The 27,758-nt window shown below is 49.5% G+C and overlaps 1 protein-coding gene across 1 annotated transcript in view; it reads left to right on the plus strand.

Moving 5' to 3' along the window:
• The window catches only part of NOF1 (U3 small nucleolar RNA-associated protein), a 195,449-nt gene that overhangs the window by 45,044 nt on the left and 122,647 nt on the right, over positions 1-27,758 (plus strand). Inside the window, exons 2-5 of the mRNA XM_086521310.1 lie at positions 9,077-9,221; positions 9,391-9,545; positions 10,019-10,160; positions 10,238-10,382. Of these exons, the coding sequence (XP_086377436.1) occupies positions 9,077-9,221; positions 9,391-9,545; positions 10,019-10,160; positions 10,238-10,382 (587 nt within the window). The remainder of the gene's footprint in view (positions 1-9,076; positions 9,222-9,390; positions 9,546-10,018; positions 10,161-10,237; positions 10,383-27,758) is intronic.

Consider the following 27,758-nt stretch of genomic DNA (forward strand, 5'->3'; position numbering starts at 1 on the left):
GGGGAAGCCCAGGAACCGTAATGAGAATGACCGGAAGCCTGTCAATGCATGAGCCTGCAACCCAGTGTGGCCAAGTGGCTAAGTTGTGTAAAACTCTAGGGAGGCCAGATGCAGCAATCTGCGTCATAAATGTCCTTCGAAGCAAGGAAAGCCAGACTAAGCAGTCTGCATTGTAGAAGCTATCGTAAGCTGCAACAACAGTCATCGAGAGATCGCACGGACCACCACTGGACGGTGTCCTGTCAATAGGTAGGGTAATCCAAGATGAGAGGAAAGCGAGACTCAATAGTTTGCGCTTTGAAGGGCCTCTAAGAAGAGGTGTGGTCAGTCCAAGCTGTCTGCACCGTAATCATCATGTATGAAGAAGGGAAGCCAACCTGAGCAGTCTGCACTGTGAATAATCTCTGAGAAGAGGAAAGGCTAGACCAAGATGCGTCGTCTTGCTTGTATCTCCTGCCTCCAATCCTCCGGTGTCAACCAAAACAAAATCCGCGCCAACAACGCCACCAAATCACAACTCGGTGTGGCTCTCAATGTGAATGAGCTGGGAGTGGCCTACCGCCCAGGTTGGAGGATAAGTCTGCTCGGGGGATAAGTCTGTTGTAAGGTTATCGCGGGTGAGTGTAAGCAACTCTGAAGGTAGCAATCCAAATGATCAGGAGTGTAGAAGAGCAACTGGTGACTCCGGTTGTAATCGCGGGATGCCTGATCTCCCGCATCTCGTGGGTAAACTCTCCAAGAGAGTCGAAAGCTCTGAAATCCCACTCCAGTCTGTAGATCCAAGCGATGAACGTGTCCAAGAAGAGATCTAATATCGTCTCCCTAAGTCCATGTAGATGCTCCCAATACACAATAACCAGATAGTGTGGAAGTGGGTACCCCCTAGTCCCATAAATAGGTGCCCGAGGGGAGGTAGGGCAAAGCCTGGAAAAAAACCCCACGACCGAACAAGAAATAATTGAAATATGAGGGTGCCCGGACTCATATTTCAAGCAAACCATGCCCATGACTATCCCCACAAGAGAGTACATTCAAAGAGCATACAGTTCACAAATCACACATTTAGTTCACACTGAACACTGTGTTTCAATCATTCAATCTAGCCATCTTATTGCGTGAAGAACTTCATTAACCTAGATGCTTGTGCAACCATCTCATCCTTCCTGAACTCATGATGCACTCAATCTCATCCAAAGAGAAATCTTTATGCACTAGAATCACATTCACTTATACATCACATCCAGATCTTACTGTCTCTAATAGATGTCTAGATGCACTAGCACTAAGTTCAAATCATTTATCAAATAAAATGCTGCAATGTACATATTTTCATAAAGTTATTCGGCAAAATACTGTCGGCCTATTGAAGCTTTTTAGCCCCTCTCACCATCTCTCAATCAATGAAGTGGGCATCTCATCACTGTTTCAGTATGAGGATGGCCAAAAGCACAAGCGCGCTCGCTGTTGCTGCTAGCACCCCCATCCCCCCCCCCCTTCCCACCACCACCACTACCCTCGTGCTGCCCCCCTGCCTGCCCCCTCGCGTGCAGCGTCCCAGCGCGCAACAGCCTTGCCCGCCATATCCGCTGCGTGCCCGTTGCCCTCACCCACTGCCATTTCCAGCCCCACCCCCCCCCCCCCCCCCCCCCCCCCCCCCCCCCCCCCCCCCCCCCCCCCCTCTACAAGTACAGACGTCTCCCCTTGCAGCTATCCCTCGTGGTCTTGCGGTCTTCCCCCTCTACAAGTACAGACGTCTCCCCTTGCAGCTATCCCTCGTGGTCTGATGAGCATGGACATCCGGCGCCGATGGGACTTCGTCAGCTACGACTTTACTCGTTTTCTCGACGACCCCTCAGCACATCATGAGGCAGCCTGCTTCAGGGTCCTTGTTCTGTTCCTTGCAGCTAAGGGGACAGAGGCCTTGGACTCAGTGGTTGGCTTCTCTTTTCCCCTTTGTGGCAGGGACCAGACTGAGTGGACTCTCGACTCAGTGTTGGGATGGTTGCACACACAGGTCCTAAAGTTCTCTCACCACATGGGAGAACTAGGAGTTACAGACATGCTTCAGACTTTGTGGCCATTGGCCAAGTTTGCGGTGACCCCTCCACATATAGCAGGATGTAGACACATTGTGGTTTACTTCTTTGCCGATACACAGTGCTTGCCATGCTATGTACACATTCGTGAGGACTCCTGGACAGAGGAGGTTGCTTTACGTATGGCTCGCTCTGCTTGGGCTTAGACCAGGCACTCGTTGCAGTCACGCCTATCTAGAGGACGTTCGGATGCGGATTACTCCCCATCCAAGCCAGCCTCGAAGATAGCCCGTTTAGCTGTTGCTGCAGCATCTGTTCTCTCTCGCTCCCCATGAGGATCGTCTCATGGAACTTGGTGGGCCCTAGCTTCAGCGTCAACGGGGCCGATTGCGTCAGGAACTTCAACGCTGCCTTGTGGGAGGAGAGATTGATCTCCTTATGATACACGACCACCATCTGTGTGAGAGCCGCATTAGACATTGTGGTCAGCTCTTGCGTGGACGTTATGATACTATTTGGTCAGCTGCTTTTGGACCTGGAGGCATCTAGGGTGGGGTATGTATGACTATTGCGGATTCTTTGCAACAGGCCATTGTGGGCAGAGGGATTATTGTGGCAGGTAGGGCTCAGTGGATCACTATGCAGGTTCAGGGTTGCCTTGTGGGCTTCCTGAATATCTATGCGCCCAATGTGGCGAGTGCACGAGCAGAGTTTTGGTCACAGATAGTTGAGTCTCTACCCACAGGCAGAACACTGGTTTTGTGAGGCCCCCAGACAGCCTAGCCTTCTCTTGTTCGGACCGCAGAGTGGGAGGAGTGAATCTATCGTGGATAGATCGCTTCTACACTAGTGACCATTTCAGTGACTTGGGTGGGACAGACTACAGACAGTTGGCATTCTGGCAGGGACTTCCTTCTCAGACTAGCACGAGTGATCCTCACAGTGGCAGACAGGCAGAGGAGGGGGAGTACGATGCTTCGCATCCCAGAGAGGGTCTTGCTGGACTTTACACTCAGAGAGAGAGTTGAGGCTCTTTGGACAGAGAGCTTGGACATGCAGGATTCTCCTGCTGACAGAGTGGCCTCAGGACTAGCTCAAATTAGTCGTTTCTTTCTCCAGGAGTCTTTGGCTCGCCTGGCTGCAGCGAGAAAGAAGGAGCAGCGTCTCATACGGGGCATTGCTTCGTTGCAGAGGATGCAAGAGCAGCATCCAAACAGTCTTGGTTGGAGGAGCAGCTACAACAGGCTCGGCAGGAGCTTGTTAGCACAGAGGAGCGGCGACATGAGTTTGCCTTCCATCGACAAGCATCTCAGTGGACACAGGTGGGTGACAGAGTGACTGGTGCTTTCTTGGAGGCAGTGGGACCTCGGCATTCGCATACCAAGGTCAGTCAGTTGAGGAGGCCCGGCGGGTCAGTTGCTTCTGAGCCAGAGGACATGCGTGCAGCTGTTACTGACTTTTACCGTGAGTTACTGTTTGCAGAGCCTCAGTCAGAGCGTCAGGATACATGCAGGGAGCAGGTGTGGGCACAGATGCCTTGCCTTGTGACTGAGGAGATGCGTCAGAGGCTTGAGCTGCCACTTCAGCCTGAGGAGCTTCACACGGCTCTTAGTGCCCTCCCCCGTGGTAGCTGTCCAGGTGAGGATGGATTGACTCCCAATTTTTTCTTGGAGTATTGAGACTTGCTTGGCCCAGATCTGTTGTTCAGTACATCTTGCACACTGGAGTGATGCCTGGCAGCATGAGTGAGGGTCTGATTTACCTCATTCCCAAGGAGGGTGGCTCCTTGGATGAGATTCGACAATGGCGCCCCATCACCATCCTCAACTCTGCCTACAAAATTCTTGCCAAGGCTCTGAGTTTGAGGATCCAACCACTGCTAGAGAGCCTTATACATGGGACTCAGACAAGTTTTGTTAAGGAGCGCAATATCCTTGACAACATCTTTACTTTTTGGGAGGCTTCTGCCCTAGCGCGGCTCCGTGGTGAGGACCTAGTGATTCTTCTTCTCGATTTTGAGAAGGCATACGACAGAGTTGACCGGGACTTTCTAGAGGGCACTCTACGCAGGATGGGCTTCTCAGATGCTTGGATCAGAGGGGTGTCAGCTTTGTACACACAGGCACACAGTTAGGTTCTTTTTGTAGGAGGTAGAGGTGATCGGTTCATGCTCACACATTCGTTCAGACAAGGCTGTCCTCTTGCCCCCTTCCTCTTTCTGGTCTATGCGGAGGCGATGAGCAGGTTTTTGGTGTCGCAGCAGGTTGGTCTACGGGGCTTAGTACGCCCTATTCGGGGAGATGAGCTACTGGACGCTGAGTTTGCTGATGACTCAGCCTTGTACTTAGATGGCCAGGAGGTCAACCTTCACAGGTGTGAGCAGGCTCTTGAGACCTTTTGTTGTGCATGTGGCCCATTGATCAACTGGAGAAAGACTGTGGCTTTCTCGGTTGGTAGTGCTCCTGTGCTCGACTGGATGCCAAGTGAGGGTTTCAGGTGGATTCCCCCAGGGATTGCAGTTCGGTACTTCGGCTGTTAGGTTGGTTTGGACTTGTCTCCCGTGCAGCAGATTGCTCTCCTCCTCCTGTCCATCAGGAGGAAGTTGTTACATTGGAGCTCCGCCCGACTGTCTTTGGCTGGCAGAGTTGTAGTGGCCGGATCATTGACCTAGCACAGCAGAGCAGAGCCCTTTTTGGGAAGTTCATCGTCGAAGGTCTTCTTCCAGGTGAGGAGCCTTGGAAGGAGCTCTTGTTACTGCGGCTTCGTGCTAGGGTGCCTCAGGCAGGAGGCTCCTGGCAACCTTCGGCCATATGGATCTTCACAGAGATACGCAGAGTTGGTTTGAGCAGGAGATTGGAGGATCGCTTTGCTGTGGGGTTGGTTCTATCTTGGGAGCACTTGCGGCGAGGCCTGGAGCAGCGCCAACCTACTTGCACGGAGGAGCGCCAGCCTACTTGCACGGAGGAGCGCCTGCGACAGCCACTTGTTTGGAACCCCATGGTTAGCACTTAGAGAGGGCACTTGGTTGGTAGTCGGCCTCATGTTTCCTGGGGTTCCATGGCAGCGGGTCCAGCACGCTCTTTAGGTGACTGGTTACAGTTTTCAGGCTTGTCAGAGGAGCTTCAGGGCTTTCAGCTACAGGGCATGAGAGGGGTGCAGAGCATGTCAGGACATTTCAGAGGCAGTACCAACTGAGTGGCTCACGCCTGTCGAGTCAGCAGCGCCCAGATGGATGGGAGCCTTCATGCGACTGGAGGTTCTCATCTCTGTTCGGGCTTGCTCAGAGACTGTTCCCTCCCTGTTCTTCGAGCTACAGGGAGAGGGACACTTAAAGCGAGTTGGACTAGAGGCCCCGCAGGTGGTAGAGTGTTGCTTTCAGAGGATCCAAGTGGTGGGCATCTGTGGGAGGACTTGTGTCATCGATCGTGACCCAGCAGCTCTTGAGACTGGACATTGGAGGCTGTGGGCCTGGGAGTGTTGTCCATTGGCACGAGTACAGTGGGACGTTGGTGAGTGGCTCTGGAGGGACCCTTTCTCTTCTGCAGACCACCAAGGTGTCCCTTTATTTCAGTACACTGTTCGACTGGGACGTCACATACTGGCAGCACAGAGAGAGACTCGCCCCGCTGTAGCACCTCATTGGCAGGAGGAGGGTCTCACAACTGAGTTTTTGGTAGTTTTTTGGGAGAGGTTGTGGTACTGCAGACAGCCGAGGCGAGTCACTTTGTTTCAGTGGCTAGTCGCACATAGAGCTACAGCAGTTGGGAGTTGGCTGGTGCATAGTGGTCTCTCGGCCGCATGTACAGCTTGTGGCCACCTTGTAGAGAGTCAACGTCATTGCCTTTGGGACTGTCGTTTGGCACAGCAGGTGTGGCTTCGTGTTCTTCGGCTGATGCCTGCTCTTTCCACGGCTCGGCAGTACACTTGGGGGGCAGCAGCTTGGTCCACTCTCACGGGCCCCGCACTTCAGTTTGAGCTATCTTCCACCAGCAGGGTGATAGTGATGCAGGGGGGGCGGCCTACACTCCAGCCTGCCACCACAGAGCTTCCTCCACTGGAGTGGTGCAGTGAGAGAGAGGAGTGTTGGGAGCTCATCAATGGCCTGAAACTATGGTTCATCTGGTGGGCCCGTTGTTTCCGCATCTTTGAGGCTCGCCTTGTACCACCAGCAGAGACTGTTCGCGATCTTTGGCTAGAGCTGATCCACACTCTTAGAGGACAGCTAGAGAGACTCCAAGGCAGCTCCGACTGCATGTGGGAGCGTAGAGAGGCCTTCCTTCGACTCTGGCATCCTGGGCCTTTTTTCACCATGGTCCGGGTGTTCTCAGATGCACTACTGTCCACCTGTGTCGCTTTTCCCTCCTCCCATCTCTTGATTTAGCCCCATTGTACATATGCTGTTTTTTCATTGGGAGAGTCTCCCCTTCGTGGTTGTTGTAGCCCTCTCTCGAAGAGGTGGTTGTAGCCCTATGGGCAGTTTCATTAACTAATAGAAGGATCTTTTTCTCGGAGAAAAAAAAAACTGTCGTCCTGTTAGCATCCCTAAAGTCTCAAGGAGAAATTATTGACTTTATTCAATCGAGGCAATCTGTGACTAAGGAGTGGAGTGGCTCCTCTCTTGTGTAGTCCACACCGCACTAGATTTAACCCACGGATACATCGGTAACTTTCGGAATAGACAATGTTAATAATCCAAAATCATCAAGGTACATCTCAAAATTGAAGAGAATTTTCAAAGTTCTAGGTTTTGATATGCATGCTTGCTCATTGACCTATCCTACGGACGAGCCAGTGTCCATGTCAAGGGGGCAAGAGTCTTCCAAAGGAAGAGAAAGAACCAAGGGAAACCAACTCCTTATTCATCGTAGAGTTCTGCAGAAGTAAGGGAATGAGTTGATAGTTCATCAGAGAGTTCTGAAGAAGCAAGGGAATCACCTGCTGGTTGTGATGGTTCATCAGAGAATTCCGATGATTCAGATTGTGGTACAAGTAGACAGGGGAGGCTAGCGGGGCTACCAACACGTCATAGGGCACAAGAAAAGAACAGAAAGGTAAGGTAGATTCATCTAATAATTTGGGTAAGGGCACTTTTTGGCTCTCGATGCGAAGCGGATGGGGGAGACAATGCCGTCGAATCTCTTTTGGCAATCCACAGCAAAACCGCTCAATCTGGTCCTTTAAAGTAATATTCCAAAATGAGGACATTGGCAAAAAGGTATCCCAAAACCTCTGGCAATAGTCATCCAGAGCGTCTTCCTTATTCATTCTTGGATGATGCCAAGCCGTGATGACATCTTCTTCATATTCTTCCGTTAACCATGTAGAAGTGAAAACTCTCTTGAAACTTACCCACTTCTTAGGTGCTTCTCTGTGCAACAACATAGTAGACCACCATGTTTGTGCGTTTCCTTTCAAATAAGATGCTCCTCTTCGTACCTTGGAGCGTTTCAAGAAATGACCTCCCAAGAAGGCGGTGTCTTGCTAGCCTGAAAATGTGTCAAACTCGATTGCTTGACCCCCATCCTTGAACTCCTTGGTCTTCTTTCTCTTTTTCTCATTGTCTAAACTGTCAGAAGAGGATAGTATCTCCTCCTTTGAACTGCTAGATTCTTTTCTGTGCTTTTTCTTAGATCTGTCTTTCTTGCTTTTCCTCCGCTTTTTCTCATCCTCATTGGAACTAGAGGACGACAAACTGTTAGAAGTCTCTCAAGACGAAGAAAAAATTGGGTCATCCGCAAAATGAACACGCTTTTCAGATCTTCTAGCCACCTTGAAAGTTGGAATTTCTTCCCCCCCCCCCCTCTCTCTCTCTCTCTCTCTCTCTCTCTCTCTCTCTCTCTCTTATTCTACTGTTGTATCACGATTCTGACAATTTCTTCAAATCTCTGTGAATAATCAAATTTAATAAAGATCTAGTGTTTTGTTATTGTCATGGGCTGCCATTTGTGGCAACTGGAATCAAATGAGTGTTTCCAAGGTTAAGGGGCACTCATGAGGAGGAGATAGAGCCATGTAGGGTTAAGTCAAAGCAGGTTGGAGGGTATGGGAGCCTTTCAAGGAGGGGAAGAAAAAGAAGTTTGACAAGGAGTCAAACAAGAATTTAACTTTCCTTAACTGCAAGAAGTGGGCATGGCATTGATGCATTGCGGACTCATCAAAAGCTAGCAGCGGCATCTCTTTAACTGCACCTTTGGACGTTAACGGCTCCATCTCAGTTAGGCACAAGATTGTGAACAGTGCTGTGACCACCCGGATGCACTTGTGGTGACCAAGCCACCATTTTTGCCAATGCTTCAGTGGCAAAAGCTTGGTAGGGATCTCAATTTATATGTGCTTGGACAGTACCTCCTACGAGGTAGGGGATGTTGTCCTTTTCAATGCTTCTAGACTACATCATGAGCCAAATTGCTCGCGAACTTTTGAAGAACAGCTTATAGATGTCATCTCTCTGCCATTAGCAACTAGGTCATCCAATATCTTCTGTATCTTCTGCACTGACTGTAAAGGGAGTTGCATTGGTTAATCTGCGGTGGATACTTCTTTTAAAATGGCAGGATTCAACCCATGGATCTCTCTTCCAAGAGATCTGTGATTCCCGCCAATGACTGCATGCTCCTTAGAGCTAACCTCCTGGAGTACAGGGTCATGCTTTCTGCGCTTTCCTGAAACATCAAGAACCCATATGTTTGTTGCTCCACCTTATATCTGCATATAACACAGGTATTTCTGATATATCCACAAGTCGTGGAACACTTGAGGAGCCATGAGCTTTGAAGTAAGGGTCTATTATATATGGAAATACCAGATCTAAGACTAATAGAATCCATGGACATAATACTACTTCCCCTTTAAAGTTGTTTTCCTTTTTTATTACTCCCCTCCTTACAAGTAGGCTCCACAATTTTTGGGATGCTGTTGCCTATTTGGAGGATTTTTGTGAAGCAGAAAAAAGTTTCAGTGTGTGATTTGGAGTTAGGTGTCTTTGACTTTGGTCAGTTGTAAGTTTTTAAGGAATGCTGCCTTTCTGTGATATTCTGCAGACAAGAAGTCAACACTTGATGATATGCAAGGGGAAAGTGATGGGTCCATTTCTGACGGTGCGGATCACCCTATATCAGCATACCAGGCCCTTCTAGGTTCTCTTTCAGTGAATGGAGGGAAGTTCTCCGAGGCATTTGCACAGAGGTTCTGCATCTATTCCCTTAAGTCATGTGCTGATTATGTGGTTAGTGTCTCATGCGCTACCAAAGGTGCATCCTGAAGCTAACAACGTCAATGTTTTGGTTCACCTGTGATGTTAGGCTTAACATTATAATTTGAGTTTTGTACCGACTAGCTTTAACATTGTTGTCAGGCAAAAAGAGGAGCAAGGATTGAGTAGCAGTGACGGAAGTGGGAATAGTGAAGAGGAAACAGGCTGGGGTGATGTTGATGAGTCTCTGAAGGATAGCTTGAATTCAGCTCATCCTGAAAATGAAGCCGGCCAGGTTTCAGTAGATCAGGAAGGGGGTAAGTGATTGCTTGGTTTGGCCAATTGACGGTCAAATCCTTGTTAACATAGTTCCAGTCTGCGCTGTGTGAATATAAACTTCTCTTCCACGAATGTGTACCGAAGCTAAGGTCTTTAGCGAATATAGTTCTGTTGCTTGTTAATGTGTGTCACGTGTGAGTAATAGCAGTCATCTCTGGAGCTCAACTCCTACCTTAATCCTGGTGGCTCTTAGAACACATTACGAAAATACTTTCCAGTCAATGACACTGCAAGGTTTAATGAGTTAAGCTGGCATTCAATATCTTGGACAAGCCTTATATAGTTAGGGTGAGACCTTGTGAGGCACAATTAAGGAAAGAAAGATTCACTTATGGCTTAGCAGGGGCTTGGAGTTAGAAGACTTTCAAGAAAGACAACAATGCAACGAGTGAGATATTAGGAGTGCCCTAAGAGTTACTGTTTTCTCATAATTTTGCTTATTTCTAAGCAGCAGCTTTTGGAAATGGAGAAACTGCTGCGAAACCCCCCTGCTTAGTTCTTGATGGGAGAACTCCAATGAGCATTGGGGTGGCAGAGTCACAAGAAGAGAGCGAGGATGAAGGAGCTGTGCCAGATGATAGTTATCAGAATAAGTAAACGATTCTTTTTAAGCCTCCTTTTTTTTTCGTGACATTCAGCATGCTTTTTACAAGGTTTTTTCTGGAAACAGCTCTTTCAAGAAACATCTGGAGTATAATTTGACAGACAAAGAGGTTGCATCATTGTTGAAGAGAGGAGCAAAGTTCAGGTCTGAAAGGATTGCATCAGGAATTCAGAAATCCAAGTGGTTAACGACTGAATCTGATCTTCCATTGGTGAATATGCCCTTTTCTTCTTTCAAAATAAAGCTGTTAGCTGCAAATAGTGCAGCACAAGGATCCAATCATTTGCTTGCAAAAAAAATTATGTTAGCATATGCTTGTGCACCATCATGATGAAAGAACTACTCTTAAGGTGGCAGGGAGAAAGCAGCTGATAGGGTGAGCCACGATCCCCTACTACACCTGCAACTGCGCCTAGTGCCTTCAAATGGATAAATGGGTGTTCCCAAGAGGGCAACCTGATCTGGGAGGCATTGGAAGAGTTGCTGCTCACAATCTGAGTTTTGGAGCCTCAAATTTGCTATCTGATCACACTGGCAAGGATTATGAGAATCTTATGAACTAGGATGTGTCCCAACTCTTTGTTTCTCAAGCTCCACTTGTTTAAGGATTTTTCCTCCATCTTGGTGTCTGCTTCTCTCTTTTGTATAGTCTCCTTAGGTCATGGGCTGCAAGGGGTTAGTGCCTTCCAATATTGCGAGGCCAGTGCCAGGCAGTGTGTCTCATGTACTGTTACTGGAAAAAATAAACATGTTCATTGCTCCAATACGTCCAGCCCCGTCCGCCTACAAAACTGTACATGATCATCTGAGTAGCCCAACTTGTGGGGCATTACCATATGTGCAAAGGGGAAAGAGAGATGCACGAGAGGAAATCGTCGCGCTACATGAGACAAAGGAGAAGGCAAGCTTTCCATTATAGGCGTGAACTTTCCAATCCACCACAAAAACTGAAAATCAGCCGTCAGCCTCATATTTGGGCGTCCCCGGAGATGGCGTTGGTGGAGGAGGTGAGCGAGGAGCAAGGAGCGTCTTCTCATCACCACAATATCGTGTGGTCATGGATAAGGACAAGGCGCTTATCAGAGCCAGAGTGTTACAAACTGCTGACGTGCCAAGCCACTGAAGAATGAAGCCAACCTTCAGATCTCGGCCAAGGGGCCAAAACCCTAAGAAGAAGAAGAAGAAGAAGAAGAAGAAGAAGTTTTATAGACTTACAAAGTCTTGACGAGTGGCCTATTTTTAGAGAAGAGTTCCCACCAACTTATGGGACCCCATCCGACGGGGCCCAAGTGACATTAAGGTTAAAAAAAATAAAGCAGAACACACTTAGAAGACTTTGGACAACAAAATATGATGACGTGGCACCTGTACGAACGTTCCACAATTCACGACAGATTTTTAGGAAAGTGTTTTTTTGGGGTCAGCTTTTCATATTTGATGCTTTTAGGCTTTGGGCCTTTAGATATGAGCCTTGGGGGCCCTCTCTGGCACTCTTTAGTGCGCAGATTGCAAAGGAGGTGCTCCCCGGTTGTTGTACTTTGCGAATCAGCTATAATGAAGAAATACCAAAAGGGCGCCAACGTTTGGGGCCAGTGCTCTCTTGGGGTGGAACTTTGCCACTCCGCGTCTTGTGTCATGCTCTCTTTCAGTTCGGTTGTTATTAAAGTGCTAAAAGTCTGTTCAGTCTGTTCTTTTCAATTGGCACGTGGTGCCCGTCTTGTGACAGTGGTATCAGAGCATCAAGCGTGTGCTTTTCTGAAAGCATACCGGTCCTACAAAAGAGAAGACAGAGCAAACCAGAGACTACTGGAATTTTATTTGAAAGTATCTTCGGGTCTTGACCCCGGACTTATTTTTTTTTTTCTGAGAAAAAGATCCTTCTATTAGTTACTGAAATTGCCCATGGGGCTACAACCACCTCTTCAAGAGAGGGCTACAACAACCATGATGGGAGACTCTCCCAATGAAAAAACCAGCATATGTACAATGGGGCTAAATCAAGAAATGGGGGGAGGGAAAAGCCACACAGGTTGTCGGTAATGCCATCGGAGTACTCCCTCGACCATGGTGTAAAAAGGCCCAGGACGCTAGAGTCGAAGGAAAGCCTCTCTGCGCTTCCGCATGCGGTCGGAGCTGCCCTGTAGTCCCTCAAGCTGTCCTCTGAGAGTATGGATCAGCTCTAGCCAAAAATCGCGAACAGTCTCTGCGGGTGGCACAGGGTGAGCCTCAAAGATGCAGAAGCAACGGGCCCGCCAGATGAGCGAGAGTGTCAGGCCACTGATGAGCTCCCAACACTCCTCTCTCTCACTGCACCACTCCTGTAGAGTAAGCTCTATAGCAGGCTGGAGTGTAGGTCGCCCCTCCTGCATCACTATTATCCTGCTGGTGGAAGATAGCCTGAACTGAAGTGCCGGGCCTGTGAGGGTGGACCAAGCCGCTGCTCCCCAAGTGTACTGTCGAGCCGTGGAGAGAGCAGGCATCAGCCGAAGAACTCGTAGTCACACCTGCTGGGCCGAGGGACAATCCCAAAGACAGTGACGCGCTGACTCTCCACAAGATGGTCACAAGCTGCACATGCGGTCGAGAGACCACTCTGCACTAGCCAACTCCCAACCGCTGTAGCTCTCTGTGCGTCCAGCCACTGAAACAAGGTGACTCGCCTCGGCTGTCTAGAGTCCCACAACCTCTCCCTGAAGGCTGCCAAGACCTCAGCTATGAGACCCTCCTCCTGCCAATGAGGTGCTGCAGCGGTGCGGGCCTCTCTCTATGCTCCTAGTATATGACGTCCCAGTCGAACAGTGTACTGAAAGAAAGGGACTCGTGGGTGGTCTGCCGAAGAGAAGGGGTCCCTCCAGAGCCAATCACTAGGATCCCATTGTACTCGTGCCAGTGGACAACACTCCCAAGCCCACAGCCTCCAGTGTCCAGTCTCAAGAGTTGCTGGGTCAGGATCTATGACACAAGTCCTCCCACAGATGTTTGATGTAGCGGAATGATTGTTTGTGCTTTGCTCAAGATGAGTGCTCCGAACTGTGCTCAAGGTTCCTTTTAGTTCTTATGGAAGGGAGAGCCTTCCGTTCTTAATGGAAAGTGCTATGATCACAAACAAAGTGAATGGACACTGTGCGTGCAAGTGTATGAGACTGAGAGATAGAGAGAGAAGAGAGATACAACACCAGAGACGTTGTAAAACCCTCCTCCGAAGGCCCCACTCTCGTCGGCGAGAGTGGTCTACTTATTGATTGCACAAAGTGGTACAATGGACTGATGCAACGTGGGACTATGCTGATGACAACGACGGTGGTCTTCTAACTGCTGAAATTCGGGGCTGTTTCGGTGGCTGAAAATGACTGTTTTGGCTGTGTTTTCGAGGCTGAAAATGGGGGTCTTTTGCATGTCCTTAGGGCTGAATCTGCGGTTGTTCTAAATGCTGAAAACGCTGAGCTTTCTGCTGCAAAGGGGGCTGAACTTGCGGGTACTTTGTTTGCTGCTGAAATCCAAAAACGCTATGGCTGAGGTTGACCAAAACGCTATGCTAATGGAATCCAAAAACGCTAGGCCACTGGAATGCTGGCGATGATGCTTGGGAGTAGAAACGCTAGATGCAAGGGAAGCTTTTGCGATTTGGAATTGTTGAAAACGCCAAGGCAGGATGGGGTCTTGATGGTGATGGAAACGCTAGGCTTAGGTGAGTGCTGAGGGGGTGCTTGATGAGTTCTTGATGGTTCCTGCTGAGAAGGTGCCTGTTGAGCGGGGAGCTCCTGCTGTCTCTTCTGCCATTTAGTGCTAACTTGGGTTTGCTTATATATTAACTCAACAAAATTGCCCTACCTACTTTTGTTGGAAAGTCACTTAAGAATAATAAGTGAAAAATGTCAAAAATAGGCTAAATGCACTGGAAAATTCCCATGACTGAATTTGATGGATTCTGAAGGGAATACTGATGATCATGCTGTGTGCAACCAGAGGATATGCATCTATGCTAAGTGACTGGGTATGCACGGTCTACGAATAGACTCACAAAAGTGCCAGATCGCTTCTAAGTCTAGACTGATTGGACTGACTGAACGGACTGAACCCTGGTCATGCTGTAGCTTGTCCACGGACACATAGGGTTGGATGTGTCACGTGACATCCCCTCCTTTTCAAAGTGAGGTACTGGTACCGAACTGCATGGTGTCGAGGGAGATCGCCAATAGCATCTGGAAGCCTGGAAGGGACTCTTCGCCGGCCCACTCTGATGTGTGGGTCGTGCGGTACTTGAACTTCATAAAGGTCTGTAATGCTTGCTTCTTTGGGCCTCGCCGAAAGAGACACAAAGTCTTTTGTGGCTCCTTTCTTGCTTCAATTTCGTCTAGAGACCTGCTTCTTTCGTTTTCAAGAATCTCCATGGCTGAAAATTCCTGAAACCATTTCCAACACAAAACCATGCATATACCCATTCCATGTAAAGTGAAGGGAAAAAATTCGTCTTCCTGAAAGACTGTGCATGCACTGTAGATGACCAAAGAGACGGAGTGCCAAACCGTTCACCACACACACGCAAACAATGAGATCTAATCTTGTCGTGCTGATCAAAATCAATCACCTGTGGCAAAACACTACGGAAATGCCCATACTTAGTGCTCATACTCTTTTTTTTTTTTTCCGAGAAAAAGATCCTTCTATTAGTAGGGCTACAAACGCCTCTGCAAGAGAGGGCTACACAAACATGGAGACTCTCCCAATGAAAGAACAACATATATACAATGAGGCTAAATCAAGAGATGGGAGGAGGGAAGAGCCACACAGGTGGTTGGTAGTGCCATCTGAGCACACCCTGGAAAATGGTGTAGAAAGGCCCAGGGTGCCTGAGTCGAAGGAAAGCCTCGCGGCGCTCCCGCATGCGGTCGGAGCTGCCGTGTAGTCCCTCAAGCTGTCCTCTGAGAGTATGGATCAGCTCTAGCCAAAAGTCACAAACAGTCTCTGCTGGTGGCACAGAGCGAGCCTCAAAAATGCGGAAACAGCGGGCCCGCCAGATGAACCAAAGTGTCAGGCCACTGATGAGCTCCCAACACTCCTCTCTCTCACTTCACCACTCCTGTGGAGTAAGCTCTGTAGCAGGCTAGAGTGTAGGTCGCCCCCCCTGTATCACTATCATCCTGCTGGTGGAAGATAGCTCAAACTGAAGTGCCGGGCCCGTGAGAGTGGACCAAGCCGCTGCCCCCCAAGTGTACTGTCTAGCCGTGGAGAGAGTAGGCATCAGCCGAAGAACTCGTAGCCACACCTGCTGGGCCGAGGGACAGTCCCAAAGACAATGACGCTGACTCTCCACCAATTTCTCACAGGTTGCACATGCGGCCGAAAGACCACTATGCACAAGCCAGCTCCCTACTGCTGTAGCTCTGTGTGCAACCAGCCACTGAAACAAAGTGACGCGCCTCGGCTGTCTGGAGTCCCACAGCCTCTGCCAAAAGGCTGCCAAGAACTCGACTGTGAGGCTCTCCTCCTGCCAATGACGTGTTGCAGCGGGGCGGGCCTCTCTGTGCTGCAAGTATATGACGTCCAAGCTGAACAGTGTACTGAAAGAAGGGGACTCCTGGGTGGTCTGCAGAAGAGAAGGGGTCCCTCCATAGCCTCTCACCAGGATCCCACTGTACTCGTGCCAGTGGACAACACTCCCAAGCCCATAGCCTCCAGTGTCCACTCTCAAGAGCTGATGGGTCAGGGTCTATGACGCAAGTCCTCCCACAGATGCCCACAACTCGGATCCTCTGGAAACAACACTCTGCTACCTGCGGGGCCTCTACTGCAACTCGTTGTAATCGACCCCCACCCTGAAGCTCGAAGAACAAGGCTAGGACAGTCTCTGAGCAGGCCCTGACTGAAACGAGAACCTCCAATCGTGTGAAGGCTCCCATCAACCGGGGTGCTACTGGCTCGAGAGGCGTGAGCCACTCAGCTGGAATTGACTCTGAGATGTCCTGACATATGCTCTGCACCCCTCTCATGCCCTGTATAGCTGGAAACCCTGCACCTCCTCTGACAAACCTGTGAACTCTAGCTAGACACCTCTAGAGCGCGCTGGACCTGCGGCCATGGGACCCCAGGAAACATGAGGCCGACTACCAAGGAAGTGGCCTCTCTGAGTGCTAACCATGGGGTTCCAGACGAGGGGCTGCCCTAGGCGCTCCTCCGTGCACGTCGACTGTCTCTGCTCCAGGCCACGTCGTAAGAGCTCCCAAGATCGAAGCGGTCCTCTAGTCTCCTGCTCAAACCAACTCGGCGCATCTCTGTAAAGATCCATCTTGTCGAAGGTTGCCAAGGGCCTTCTGACTGAGGCACCATGGCACGAAGCCTCTGCAGCAAGAACTCCTTCCAGGGCTCCTCACCTGGAAGAAGTCCTCTGACTATGAACTTCCCAAGAAGGGCTCTGCTGTGCTGTGATGGATCAGTGATCCCAAGTCCTCCCTGAGAACAAGGAAGCGTGATGACCGACCAAGCCACCTTGGCTCGGGCTATCTGAGTGTCACGTCCTGACCAAAGGAAGTTCCTGATCAGCCTCTCTACCTCGCTGATACAAGAACTCGAGAAGATCCAGCAGGAAGTGATGTACCACATAGTCGCCAACAACACCTGGTTGACAACTACTACTCTACCAGCCAACGAAAGTCGTGCCGAGCTCCATTGTAATAGCTTTCTGCTGATGGACAAGGCTGAGTCATCGGCAAACTCAATGTCCAGTAGCTCATCTCCCCGAATAGGGAGTGCTAAGCCCCGAAGACCAACCTGGTGTGACACCAAAAATCTGCTCATCGCCTCCGCATAGAACAAAAAGAGAAAGGGGGCAAGAGGACAACCCTGTCTGACCGAGCGTGTGAGCATGAAGTGCTCACCTCTCCCTCCTGCTAAAAGCACTTGAGTGTGAGCCTGTCTGTACAAAGCTGACACCCCATCTGATCCAAGCATCTGAGAAGCCCATCCTGCGTAGTGTGCCCTCTAGAAATTCCCACTCAACTCTGTCGTATGCCTTCTCAAAATCGAGAAGAAGAATCACAAGGTCCTCACCACGGAGCTGTGCCAGGGCAGAAGCCTCCCAGAAAGTAAAGATGTTGTCAAGGATACTGCGTTCCTTGACAAAACCTGTCTGAGTCCCATGTATAAGGCTCTCTAACAGTGGTTGAATCCTCAAACTTAGAGCCTTGGCAAGAATTTTGTAGGTTGAGTTGAGGATGGTGATGGGGCGCCACTGTCGAATCTCATCCAAGGAGCCACCCTCCTTGGGAATGAGGTAGATCAGGCCCTCACTCATGCTGTCAGGCATCACTCATGTGTGCAAAATGTACTGAAAAGCACTACAAAGATCTGGGCCAAGCAGGTCCCAGTACTCCAAGAAAAAGCTGGGAGTCAACCCATCCTCACCTAGACAGCTACCACGAGGGAGGGCCCTAAGAGCCGTGTGCAGCTCCTCAAGCTGAAGTGGCATCTCTAGCCTCTGGCGCATCTCCTCTGTCACAAGACATGGCATTTGTGCCCAAACCTGCTCCTTGCATGCATCCTGCCGTTCTGACTGAGGCTCAGCCGACAATAACTCACGGTAAAAGTCAGTAGCAACTGCACGCATATCCTCGGGCTCACAAGCAATTGACCCATCGGGCCTCCTCAATTGAATGACCTTGGCATGCGAGTGCCGAGGTCCCATTGTCTCAAAAAAAGCACCAGTCACTTTGTCACCCACCTGAGTGCACTAAGATGCCTGTCGGTGAAAGGCAAACTCATGACGCCTCTCCTCTGTGCTAGCAAGCTCCTGTCGAGCCTGCTGTAACTGCTCCTCCAACCATGGACTGTCTGGATGCTGCTCCTGCATCCTCTGTAGTGAAGCAATGCCTCGTCTGAGACGCTGCTCCGCCTCTCGCTGCAGCTCGGCGAGCCACAGACTCCTGAAGAAAAAAGTGGCTAAGCTGAGCTAGGCCTGAGGCCACTCTATCTGCAGGTGAAACCTGGCTGTCCATGCCCTCTGTCCAGATAGCCTCTACCCTCTCTCTGAGTGCTGAGTCCAACAAGACCCTCTCTGGGATGCGAAGCATCGTGCTCCCACTCCTCTGCCTGTCTGCCACTGTGAGGATCACTGGTGCATGGTCCGAGAAGGATGTCCGTGCCAGGATGCCCACCGATCCCCCCAAGTCACTGAAGTGGTCACTAGTGTAGAAGCAATCTATCCGCGATAGATTCACTCCTCCCACTCTGCGGTCCGATCTAGAGAAAGCAAGACTGTCTGGGGGCCTCACAAAACCAGAGTGCTGCCATGTATCCGAGACCCTCAAAGTCATACACAACCTCTCCTAAGCTGCCAACTCGACTCCATGCACAGTAGCATGGCTGCCACCAATCCTGTCAGAAGGGTCCTTCAACATGTTGAAGTCCCCTCCTATACACCAATGATTGGCCTGCGGCAAAGACTTAACAATCTGTGACCAAAACTCTGCACGAGCACTCGCCACATTTGGCGCATAGATGTTCAGGAAGCCCACAAGGCCACCCTGAACCTGCATAGTAATCCACTGAGCCCTGCCTGGCACAATAATCCCTCTGCCCACAATGGCCTGCTGCAATGAGTCCGCAATAGTCATACATACCCCACCCTGGATGCCTCCAGATCCAAAAGTAGCTGACCAAAAGGTATCATATCGTCCACGCAAAATCCGACCACATCGCCGAATGCGGCTGTCACACAGATGGTGCTCCTGAAGCATAAGGAGATCAATCTCTCCTCCCATAAGGCAACGCTGAAGCTCCTGACGCAATCGGCCCCGCTGTCGCTGAAACTGGGGCCCACCTAGTCCCTGCACGTTCCATGAGACGATCCTCATGGGGAGCGAGAGAGAACAGATGCTGCCGCAGCAGCAAGACGGGCTATCTTCGAGGCTGGCTTGGATGGGGAGTAATCCGCATCCAAGCGTCCTCTAGATAGGCGTGACTGCAGTGAGTGCCTAGCCCAAGCCCAAGCCCAAGTAGAGTGAGCTGTGCGTAAAGCAACCTCCTGTTGGAATTAGGGTTGCAGAGAAACACACAGCTTGGAGAAGACGAAGGAAGCTCAAGGCACACAATAGAGAGTGTGTTACTTAGTGTGCAATGGAAAGATAGATAGCCCTAGAGTGATGGGCGTATATACAATGCACGGAGGAAAAAACCTCCTAAAGAGGGAAAAAATGCCCCGGTGGTCCTAGTGTGTTCACACACATCACTACCACATGTATATGGTAACAAATCCCCCCTGGAGTGATGCGGTGAACGAGAGCTGGCACATGAGTAAAGGGAAGTGCCATGCCCTGAGGACAGGATCAGTCCACAAAGGGGAGTAAGCCCAAAGCTTTGCGGAAAGCTTCAAGCTTCTCACGAGACAATGCCTTTGTGAAAAGATCTGCAAGGTTGTCCTGTGTTGGCACATAAGCCAAGCTGATCTCTCCTGCTGAGAGCCTCTCCCTGACATAGTGGTAATGCACCTCAATGTGCTTTGTGCGAGCATGAAAAACTGGGTTCCTCGCAACTGCCAATGCGCTCTGACTGTCAGTGTAGATAGTGTTGGCAGTGTCCTGTCCAACACCCAAGTCAGCCATAAGGCGTTTGAGCCATACACACTCAACCGTAGCTGTGAAGACTGCCCTGTACTCAGCCTCACAACTCGAAGTGGCCACAGTAGGTTGCTTCTTGCTCAACCATGATATACATGAACTGCCAAGCATGAAACAAAAACCACTTGTGGACACTCGCGTGTCAAAACAACCAGCCCAATCTGAGTCCGAAAAAGCATGTAAGTCTGGCGGCAATGATCCCTCCTTGGGATAAAACAAGCCAAGATGTAAAGTGCCACTAAGGTAGCGGAAAATCCTCTTGACAGCCTGCCAATGCTTAGACCCTGGGCTATGCATAAATCTGCTGACCTGCGAGACTGCAAACTGAATATCTGGCCTCGTTGCATACATAAATGAGGCAGCCAACAGCAGTTTGGTAAAGAGTGACATCAGCAGGATCGCCAGCATCATGTAGACTCAACTTCAAACCTGTTTCCATGGGAGTGGCAATAGGTTTGCAATCCTCAAGTCCAAACTTACATAGCAATGTCTCTATGTAACTTTTCTGACACAAGGCAATACCACCATCACACTGCTTAAACTGTATACCCAAGTAATGATGCAACAGCCCCAAATCTTTCATCTTGAAAGTAGCATTCAAATCAGCCTTAAATTCAGCAATATGTCTCTCATTTGGTCCAGTGATCAGCAAATCATCAACATAAAGAACCACAATGAGAAATACATCATCCTCACGCTTTACATACAATGTGCTTTCTGTTGGACTGTTACGAAAGCCTCGTTTAACCAAATGAGTGTCAGCTTTCTCATACCAAGCACGAGGAGATTGCTTCAACCCATACAAAGCCTTCTTACATTTGCACACTTTGTCCTCTTGTCCTTTTATGACAAAACCGCGAGGCTGCGTTACATAAACTTCCTCAAATATGTCACCATTCAAGAAAGCAGTAACAATGTCTGATTGATGTACATCCCAACCAAAATGAGCTGCCAATGCACATAGAAAACGCACAGTAGTCATACGACAAGTGGGAGCAAAAGTCTCTTCATAATCTATGCCTTTTTGTTGTGCATAACCCTTTGCAACAAGTCGAGCCTTATGGCGATCGATCTCACCATCCGGCTTGCGTTTCAACTTGTAAACCCACTTCGTACCAATGGCCTTTTTGCCAAGAGGCAAATCACATAAAGTCCATGTGTCATTCTCTATAAGTGCATCATATTCTGATTTCATGGCAGCAATCCAATTTTCTGAATTCTGTGCTTCATCAAAAGACAGAGGCTCCTCAACATCATGTAAACTAGACACAGCCAAAGCATAACAATCTGATGCATAAGATGCATGGCGAGAGCCTGAACGAGTACGACTAGATAAAGGTGCATCCAATTTACTGTCACGCAAAGTGTGCACCAGCCATTTTGGCATACCTCTAGCCTGCTCATTTTCAGCCCTTTCCTCATCAAGTACATCATGTACATCTGCATCAGTAATAGGCTATTCTAAAACATTTTCAGAAACCCCCATAGGCTGTACATTTGCCTCATTGGAACTTACATTCGTATTTCCACCACTGAAAAGAGGCAACAAAGTGTCATAAATGTCCTGTGAGCTTACATTACTGTCTCTAGTACATGACAGCAAGGGCTGAACAGAGTCTTTCACAAACACTACATCCCGTGAAACCAGAATACGTTTTGTTTGCGGATGATACAACCTGTTACCTTTGCTTTCAGCACTATAACCAACAAAAATACATTTGACAGCCTTATCATCCAATTTTCTGCGCTGCACTTGTGGCACCAAAGCATATGCCAAACAGCCAAAAACACGCATGTGCTCAATAGAAGGTTTTCTATCATGCCATGCTTCATATGGAGTAATAGACTGCAAAGCTTTCGTAGGACACATGTTAAGTACATAAGTGGCACACATGATGGCCTCAAGCCAAAAAGGCAAAGCTTGACTTTTGACCATACATCGTGCCATTTCCGTTAGTGACCTGTTTTTCCTCTCAGCAACACCATTTTGCTGAGGTGTATAAGGCACTGTACATTGGTGTTTTATCCCACGACTAGCCAGAAATGCATTAAATTCATGAGACATATACTCTCCCCCTCGATCGGAACGGAGGGTGCCCATAGTACATTTTGAGACATTTTCAACCATAGCCAAAAATTGTTTGAAGCACATAAAAACTTCGGACTTCGCTTTAAGCGGAAATACCCATGCATGCCTGGAGTAATCATCAATGAAAGTCACGAAGTACAAGTAATTGCCCAAAGACGGAGTTTGCATGGGCCCACAAACATCACTATGCACAAGCTGCAACCTGCATGTGGCCCTAACTGAACCATCCTTTGGAAACTTAGAACGCTGCATTTTACCCAGAATACAGCCTTCACAAACATGTTTGACAGGTGCTTCAAGAGGCGGCAAAGAAGCAACCATATCAGATTTCTGCAAACGCAGCAAACTGACAAAATTCAGATGACCAAAACGTGCATGCCAAAGTTTTGCATCTGAAATAGCCCTTGAATCTACAACAGCATTTGCAAAATTTTGTCCACACTTGTCATACAAAGTGAGCTTATTCAGCCCACGGCACAAGAGCCCAGATGCAACAATTTCATCACCAAAACTGAGATCATGAACTGTACATCTGTCATCCACAAATTTGACTACAAGTCCAAGTCTAGCAAGTGCGGATACAGACAAGAGATTCTTCTTGATCCCAGGTACATAAAGTGCATCAACAAGAGTGAAGGAACTGCCATTAGCAGCAGTGAGCACAATCTTTCCAACTCCCTGAACTGGATAAGAGGCGTTGTTGGCACAAGTGACTGAATTCCCATGAGGGACAGACTCGAGAGAGGTAAACAATTCACGTTGTGAGGTAATGTGCTTTGTAGCACCACTGCCGAAATACCACATGTGAATCCGCAGCAACTGACAAGCATGCATCATGGACAGCAGGATTGTAAGTGCACTCTGCGCTAAAAGCCCATTCTGCATCAACATCAGCATCACAATCTCCTTTCACAGAAGACTCAACAATGGCTGCATTTGTAGTGGAACCAGCATTTGCAGTGGAACCACCCTCTTTCTTCTTAGCCTCTTTGGTCTTCAACTTAGGACACGACTTGATCAAGTGATCATTGGCTTTACAATAATGGCAACGCATCTTCTTTTTGCCCTTATCACCAGAATTGCCAAACGAAGTGCTGCCAGCAGAAGCATTAGGAACAGAAGTTTTGCCACTCGCAGCAGAACCATAAGAAGTGGCTGCATTACTGTTACCACCCTTTCTTTGAGAAGCAATAAAAGCCTGTTCAACTGCATGCTGCCTAGTCCTGTTTTTTCTAGAAAGTGACTCTTGCAACAGCAATGTGCATAATGCATCAAACTTGACAACTTCAGGATTTCCTTGGGTCATCAGTCTCCAAGTACTAGCAAAAGTCTGGTAGGAATCTGGTAAGGCATCAAGAACAGTCTGCACAAGGGAACTGTCCGAAATGACTTCACCTGCAGAAATGAGTTGCTCATTGATATCCTTGACACTAGCAAGGAAAGTGTCTATATCATCTTCCTCATGCATAATCTTCGACTCTAGCTCTTTACGCAGCAAAGCAATTTTAGCCTCATTGCGGCTTGCATAAAGACCTGCTAGAATATCCCAAGCCTGTTTTGCAGATTTTGCTGAACGGATGTGAGGAATAATGGTGCGCTTCACAGACAACGCAATCAATGCATGAGCCTGCGCATCCTTAACATCCCAACGAGCTTCTTCTGCCGTAGGCAAAACAACTCTTAACAGCTGCAATCCTTGCAGCAAGACCTGCAACATCCTCAACATCGCCTACATCTTCAGAACCAGGACGTACATCAATGCCCTGCACAATGTTTCAGACACCTTTTGACACAACAACATGTTGCATCATATAAGCCCACATAGGGTAGTTGTCCCCATCCAACCTGTCCTCAGCAGCAAACATCTTGAACACATCTGTGTTGTTGTTGTCAGCCATGGTAAATGCTGCACCTGATGTGAAAACTGCCCGAAAATAGGAGAAATGGAGCGGGAACAACTTGTGCTATATAGCACAAACCGTAGAAGACTATAAGGCACCTGTTATGCAGAAAACGGCACTGACAGAAAATCTGCACAAAATGACGAAATAGCCTGTGCAGTACTGCCCGTAGTGGAAACGGAGGCCGAAATGAGTCCAAATCAAAATTCTGAGCAGACCAAGCTCTACGAGCTTACCCAAAATATTTGTCGACCTGCGAATGCTCGCCAAAGCTCACTGAAATCGGAGAAAGTGAGCAGGCGTGTGCTGGAGCAGCTGGCGACTAAGCCCGGGAGGACGTGACCTGCTCTGATACCAATTGTTGGAATTAGGGTTGCAGAGAAACACACACAGCTTGGAGAAGACGAAGGAAGCTCAAGGCACACAATAGAGAGTGTGTTACTTAGTGTGCAATGGAAAGATAGATAGCCCTAGAGTGATGGGCGTATATACAATGCACGGAGGAAAAAACCTCCTAAAGAGCGAAAAAATGCCCCGGCGGTCCTAGTGTGTTCACACACATCACTACCACATGTATATGGTAACACCTCCTCTGTCCAGGAGTCCTCATGAATGTATACATAGCAAGGCAAACACTGCGCATCAGCAAAGAAGTACACCACAATGTGCCTACATTCTGCTGAGTCTGGGGGTGTCACCGCAAACTTGGCCAATGGCCACAAAGTCTGCAGCATACATGTAACTCCAAGTTCTCCCATGTGGTGAGAGAACTCTAGGACCTGTGTATGCAACCATCCCACCACTGAGTCGAGGGACCACTCTGTCTCGGCGCTACAACAGAGGGGGAAGGAGAAACCAACTGTTGAGTCCAAGGCCTCTGTCCCCCTAGCGGCGAGGAACAAAGCATGGACCCTGAAGTAGGCTGCCTCATGGTCTGCTGCGGAATCGCCGAGAAAACGAGTGAACCCGTAGTTGAAGAAGTCCCAGTGGCGTCGGATGTCAATGCTCGTCAGACCACGAGGGATAGTTGCAAGGGAAGATGTCTGAATCTGCAAAGGGGGCCGCAAGAAGGATTGACCCTCTCTTGCTAGGCGACTCGTGGCAAAGGCGCTGCCAAGAGATCTCCTATCCGCCGGAGAGGGACCTGTCTCCTGAGTCGACTGTTAAACTGGAGCAGGAGGGGGGGGGAGAAGGAGTTGGGGGGAGCGGAGGAGAAGAGGGGCGGGAAGGGGCGACAGAGGTAGAGGGGCGAGGTGGAGAGGCGACGAGAGGAGAAGGCGGGGGGGAGGATGAGGAAGAGGGGGGGAACTCTTGTGGGGGGGGGGGGAGCGGCTGTCGAGGGTGAAGCGAAGGTGGAGGCTGGTGCAGGGATCTTCTCCTGCTCAAGAGGACCAAAGCGGTTCCCCGTGGGAACCCACTGCTGCTGAGCAGGCACCAGAGGGCCACTCTGAGTGCCAGGCTGACGCTGTGGCCCCTGGTGTCGTCGGCCACGGGCCTGCTGCCACCCCTCCTCCGCTGGAGCCCCAGGCTCGGAGGGTGACTGTGCATGTGTGCGCTGTGCCGTTGGCTGTGGCTGCGGGCCACCTGGCAGGCTGGGGCTGAGGCTGTGGTGCAGGTCGCGGCCTCCTGCGTGGACAGGCCTTCGCTAGATGGCCCATCTGTCGGCAAATGAAGCACTAGTTCGGGAGGCATGAGTACTCCACACTCTGTCTAAACCAACCCCCACTCACCCGAGGCAGAAAGATAACCTTCGGGAGCGTGTGGGTATATCTGACCAAAACTCGAACTGAGGGGATGCCTGCCGCCTTGGCAGCTACTGATGGTGCCGTACGAGGTGTCTCCATGACAGTCCCAATGGCGGAGCCGATCCTAGAAAGAAGTGGTAGGTACTCTCTCCGTAAACCAGGAAAGCAGACTGAGATGGGGATGTCTGCCTCCTCTACTAGAACATCCGAAGCCGGGTCAAAACCATGTGGCCACTGCAGAAAGTGGGCGCGTGATGCTCGGATGGCCAGTGGACTCATAGCTATGACCTTGGATGCCATCTCGGAGGTCTCAAACTTGATCTGATAGTAACCCCGTCCGAGAATCTGGACATCCAAGATCTTGCCCACCTCTGCGAGAAGGCGGGCCTGGAGAAGGTCTCGCAGCTCTCCTCTGCTAGGTCGGGTGCCGAGAATCTTGCAGATGACCGAAGTCGCCTGTAATCACTCTACCTCTGCGGCAAGGCTCGCTTGCTCTGTCGGCGAGAGAGCAAGTCGAATGGTGGGCTTAGCGGGGTCGGGCGAGGGGGCTTCTAGCGAGTCCCTCTGTGGCGAAGCTGGAGCCTCCATCTGTGTCTACTGCTGTTTCGTAAGAAGATGTCGACGGGAGGATGCTGCAATCCGACGCAGAAAGCATCACCCCAAGAATTGAAACAAAGCTGAATGGGCCGAATTGCAGGGCTGTCGGGGTGAAACCCAGGTGGGCGGGCAGACGGGCCGGGGGGGGGGGGGGGGGGGGGGGGGGGGGGGGGAGGGGGGGGCAGCGGGCGGGCGGGCAAGCAAGCAGGGGGCGGCAGAGGCGGGCAGGCAGCGCGGGGGCAAGCAACGTTGTCAGTAAGGGCAGCAGGTAGCGCTGGGGGGGGGGGGGGGGGGAGGGGGGGGGGGGGGGGGGCGTGCGAAGCAGCAGTAGCGAGCCGTTCACTATCGTTTCTTGAGGTTCTTCTTTCGCTTGCAATCTGTGTTTCCTACAAATCGTCGCACTTGAGTCCCTTCTGATGCTCAAAAAGCGTCCAGGTCTCATCCAATTCCTAGATGAAAATCAGCAACACTCCTCAGCTGGCCTATCAATTGGAAACAATAGGTACACAAATATCCTTCGCGACGAAAATGCAACACAAACCAATCAGTCCCCTCTTGATTCTGGCGCTCATACTCTTATGTGCTCGTTCTACAAATGTGTCATGCCAAGGAAGAGACATGGAATGTGACTTCCGTGAAGGCAAACATTTCATCCTTTCATGAATCATCCGCATACATTCGTGCTCATCCATGAGAGAAACGTGCTCAACATACAATATGTCATGCCTAATAAAAGGGATCATATAAAGATGCTCACTAAAATACAGGAAACGATCACGAATGAAACACTCGAACAATGCATGCGTATCAATCATGCGAACACATAATACTTCCTGTGAGGGTTCTTGAGACCTAGGCTCAAGAGCCAAGATCGATCCTTCGTGATTGATCGAATCTGCAACGAGGTTAGCTTCGCTAGAAAAAGCATCAACTAACACATTATCCTTGTGAACAATCACATCTTCTTCATGCAAATCATCATGCTTGTGAGAAATCACATCTTGATCATGCAAATCATCATGCTTGTCTTTATCATCCAAATCATCATGCTGATCACAATCATGCAAATCCTGTGTCTCATGCTTTGGAGAGAAAGAGACTGAGAGAGTCTCCTTTTCCTGAATCCTTTCAATCTTGTCCTGCATATTAGCAATGAGAGATGGAGAATGAACAATGTCCTCTCCATGAATGACAATAGGAGAATCACTTTTGGCATTGAGAGTGAAAGTGTTAGCCTCAAAGTCAATGAGAGAGTTATTATTACGAAACCATCGAATGCCCAAAATCATATCACATCTTGAGAGAGGAGAAACAACAAATCTTCTGGTGAAAGCAGCTTGTTGAATTGCAAACAACACATCAAGGCATTCCTCCGTGATGAGAGCGTCCATACCGGGAACAAAGCCAGAGACCTCGATAGGAGATCTCGGACTAACTTCGAGGCGGGCTTTCTCAACAAGAGAGGGACTGATCACATCATGCATACTACCTGGGTAAAACAATATGACAAAACGCTGCCCCGACGTACGACCATAACATTTAATGAGAGAATCATCACTGGGAGGGCCAGGAGAAACATGGGGCACACTCGTGTTGTCACTAATTGCATTGACAAAGGAAGTGGATTCTGTGGATTCTTTAGAT

Source organism: Adiantum capillus-veneris, chromosome 10 (assembly GCF_014529385.1).
Source record: "Adiantum capillus-veneris isolate H3 chromosome 10, ASM1452938v2, whole genome shotgun sequence".
Classification (NCBI taxonomy): Eukaryota; Viridiplantae; Streptophyta; class Polypodiopsida; order Polypodiales; family Pteridaceae; genus Adiantum; species Adiantum capillus-veneris.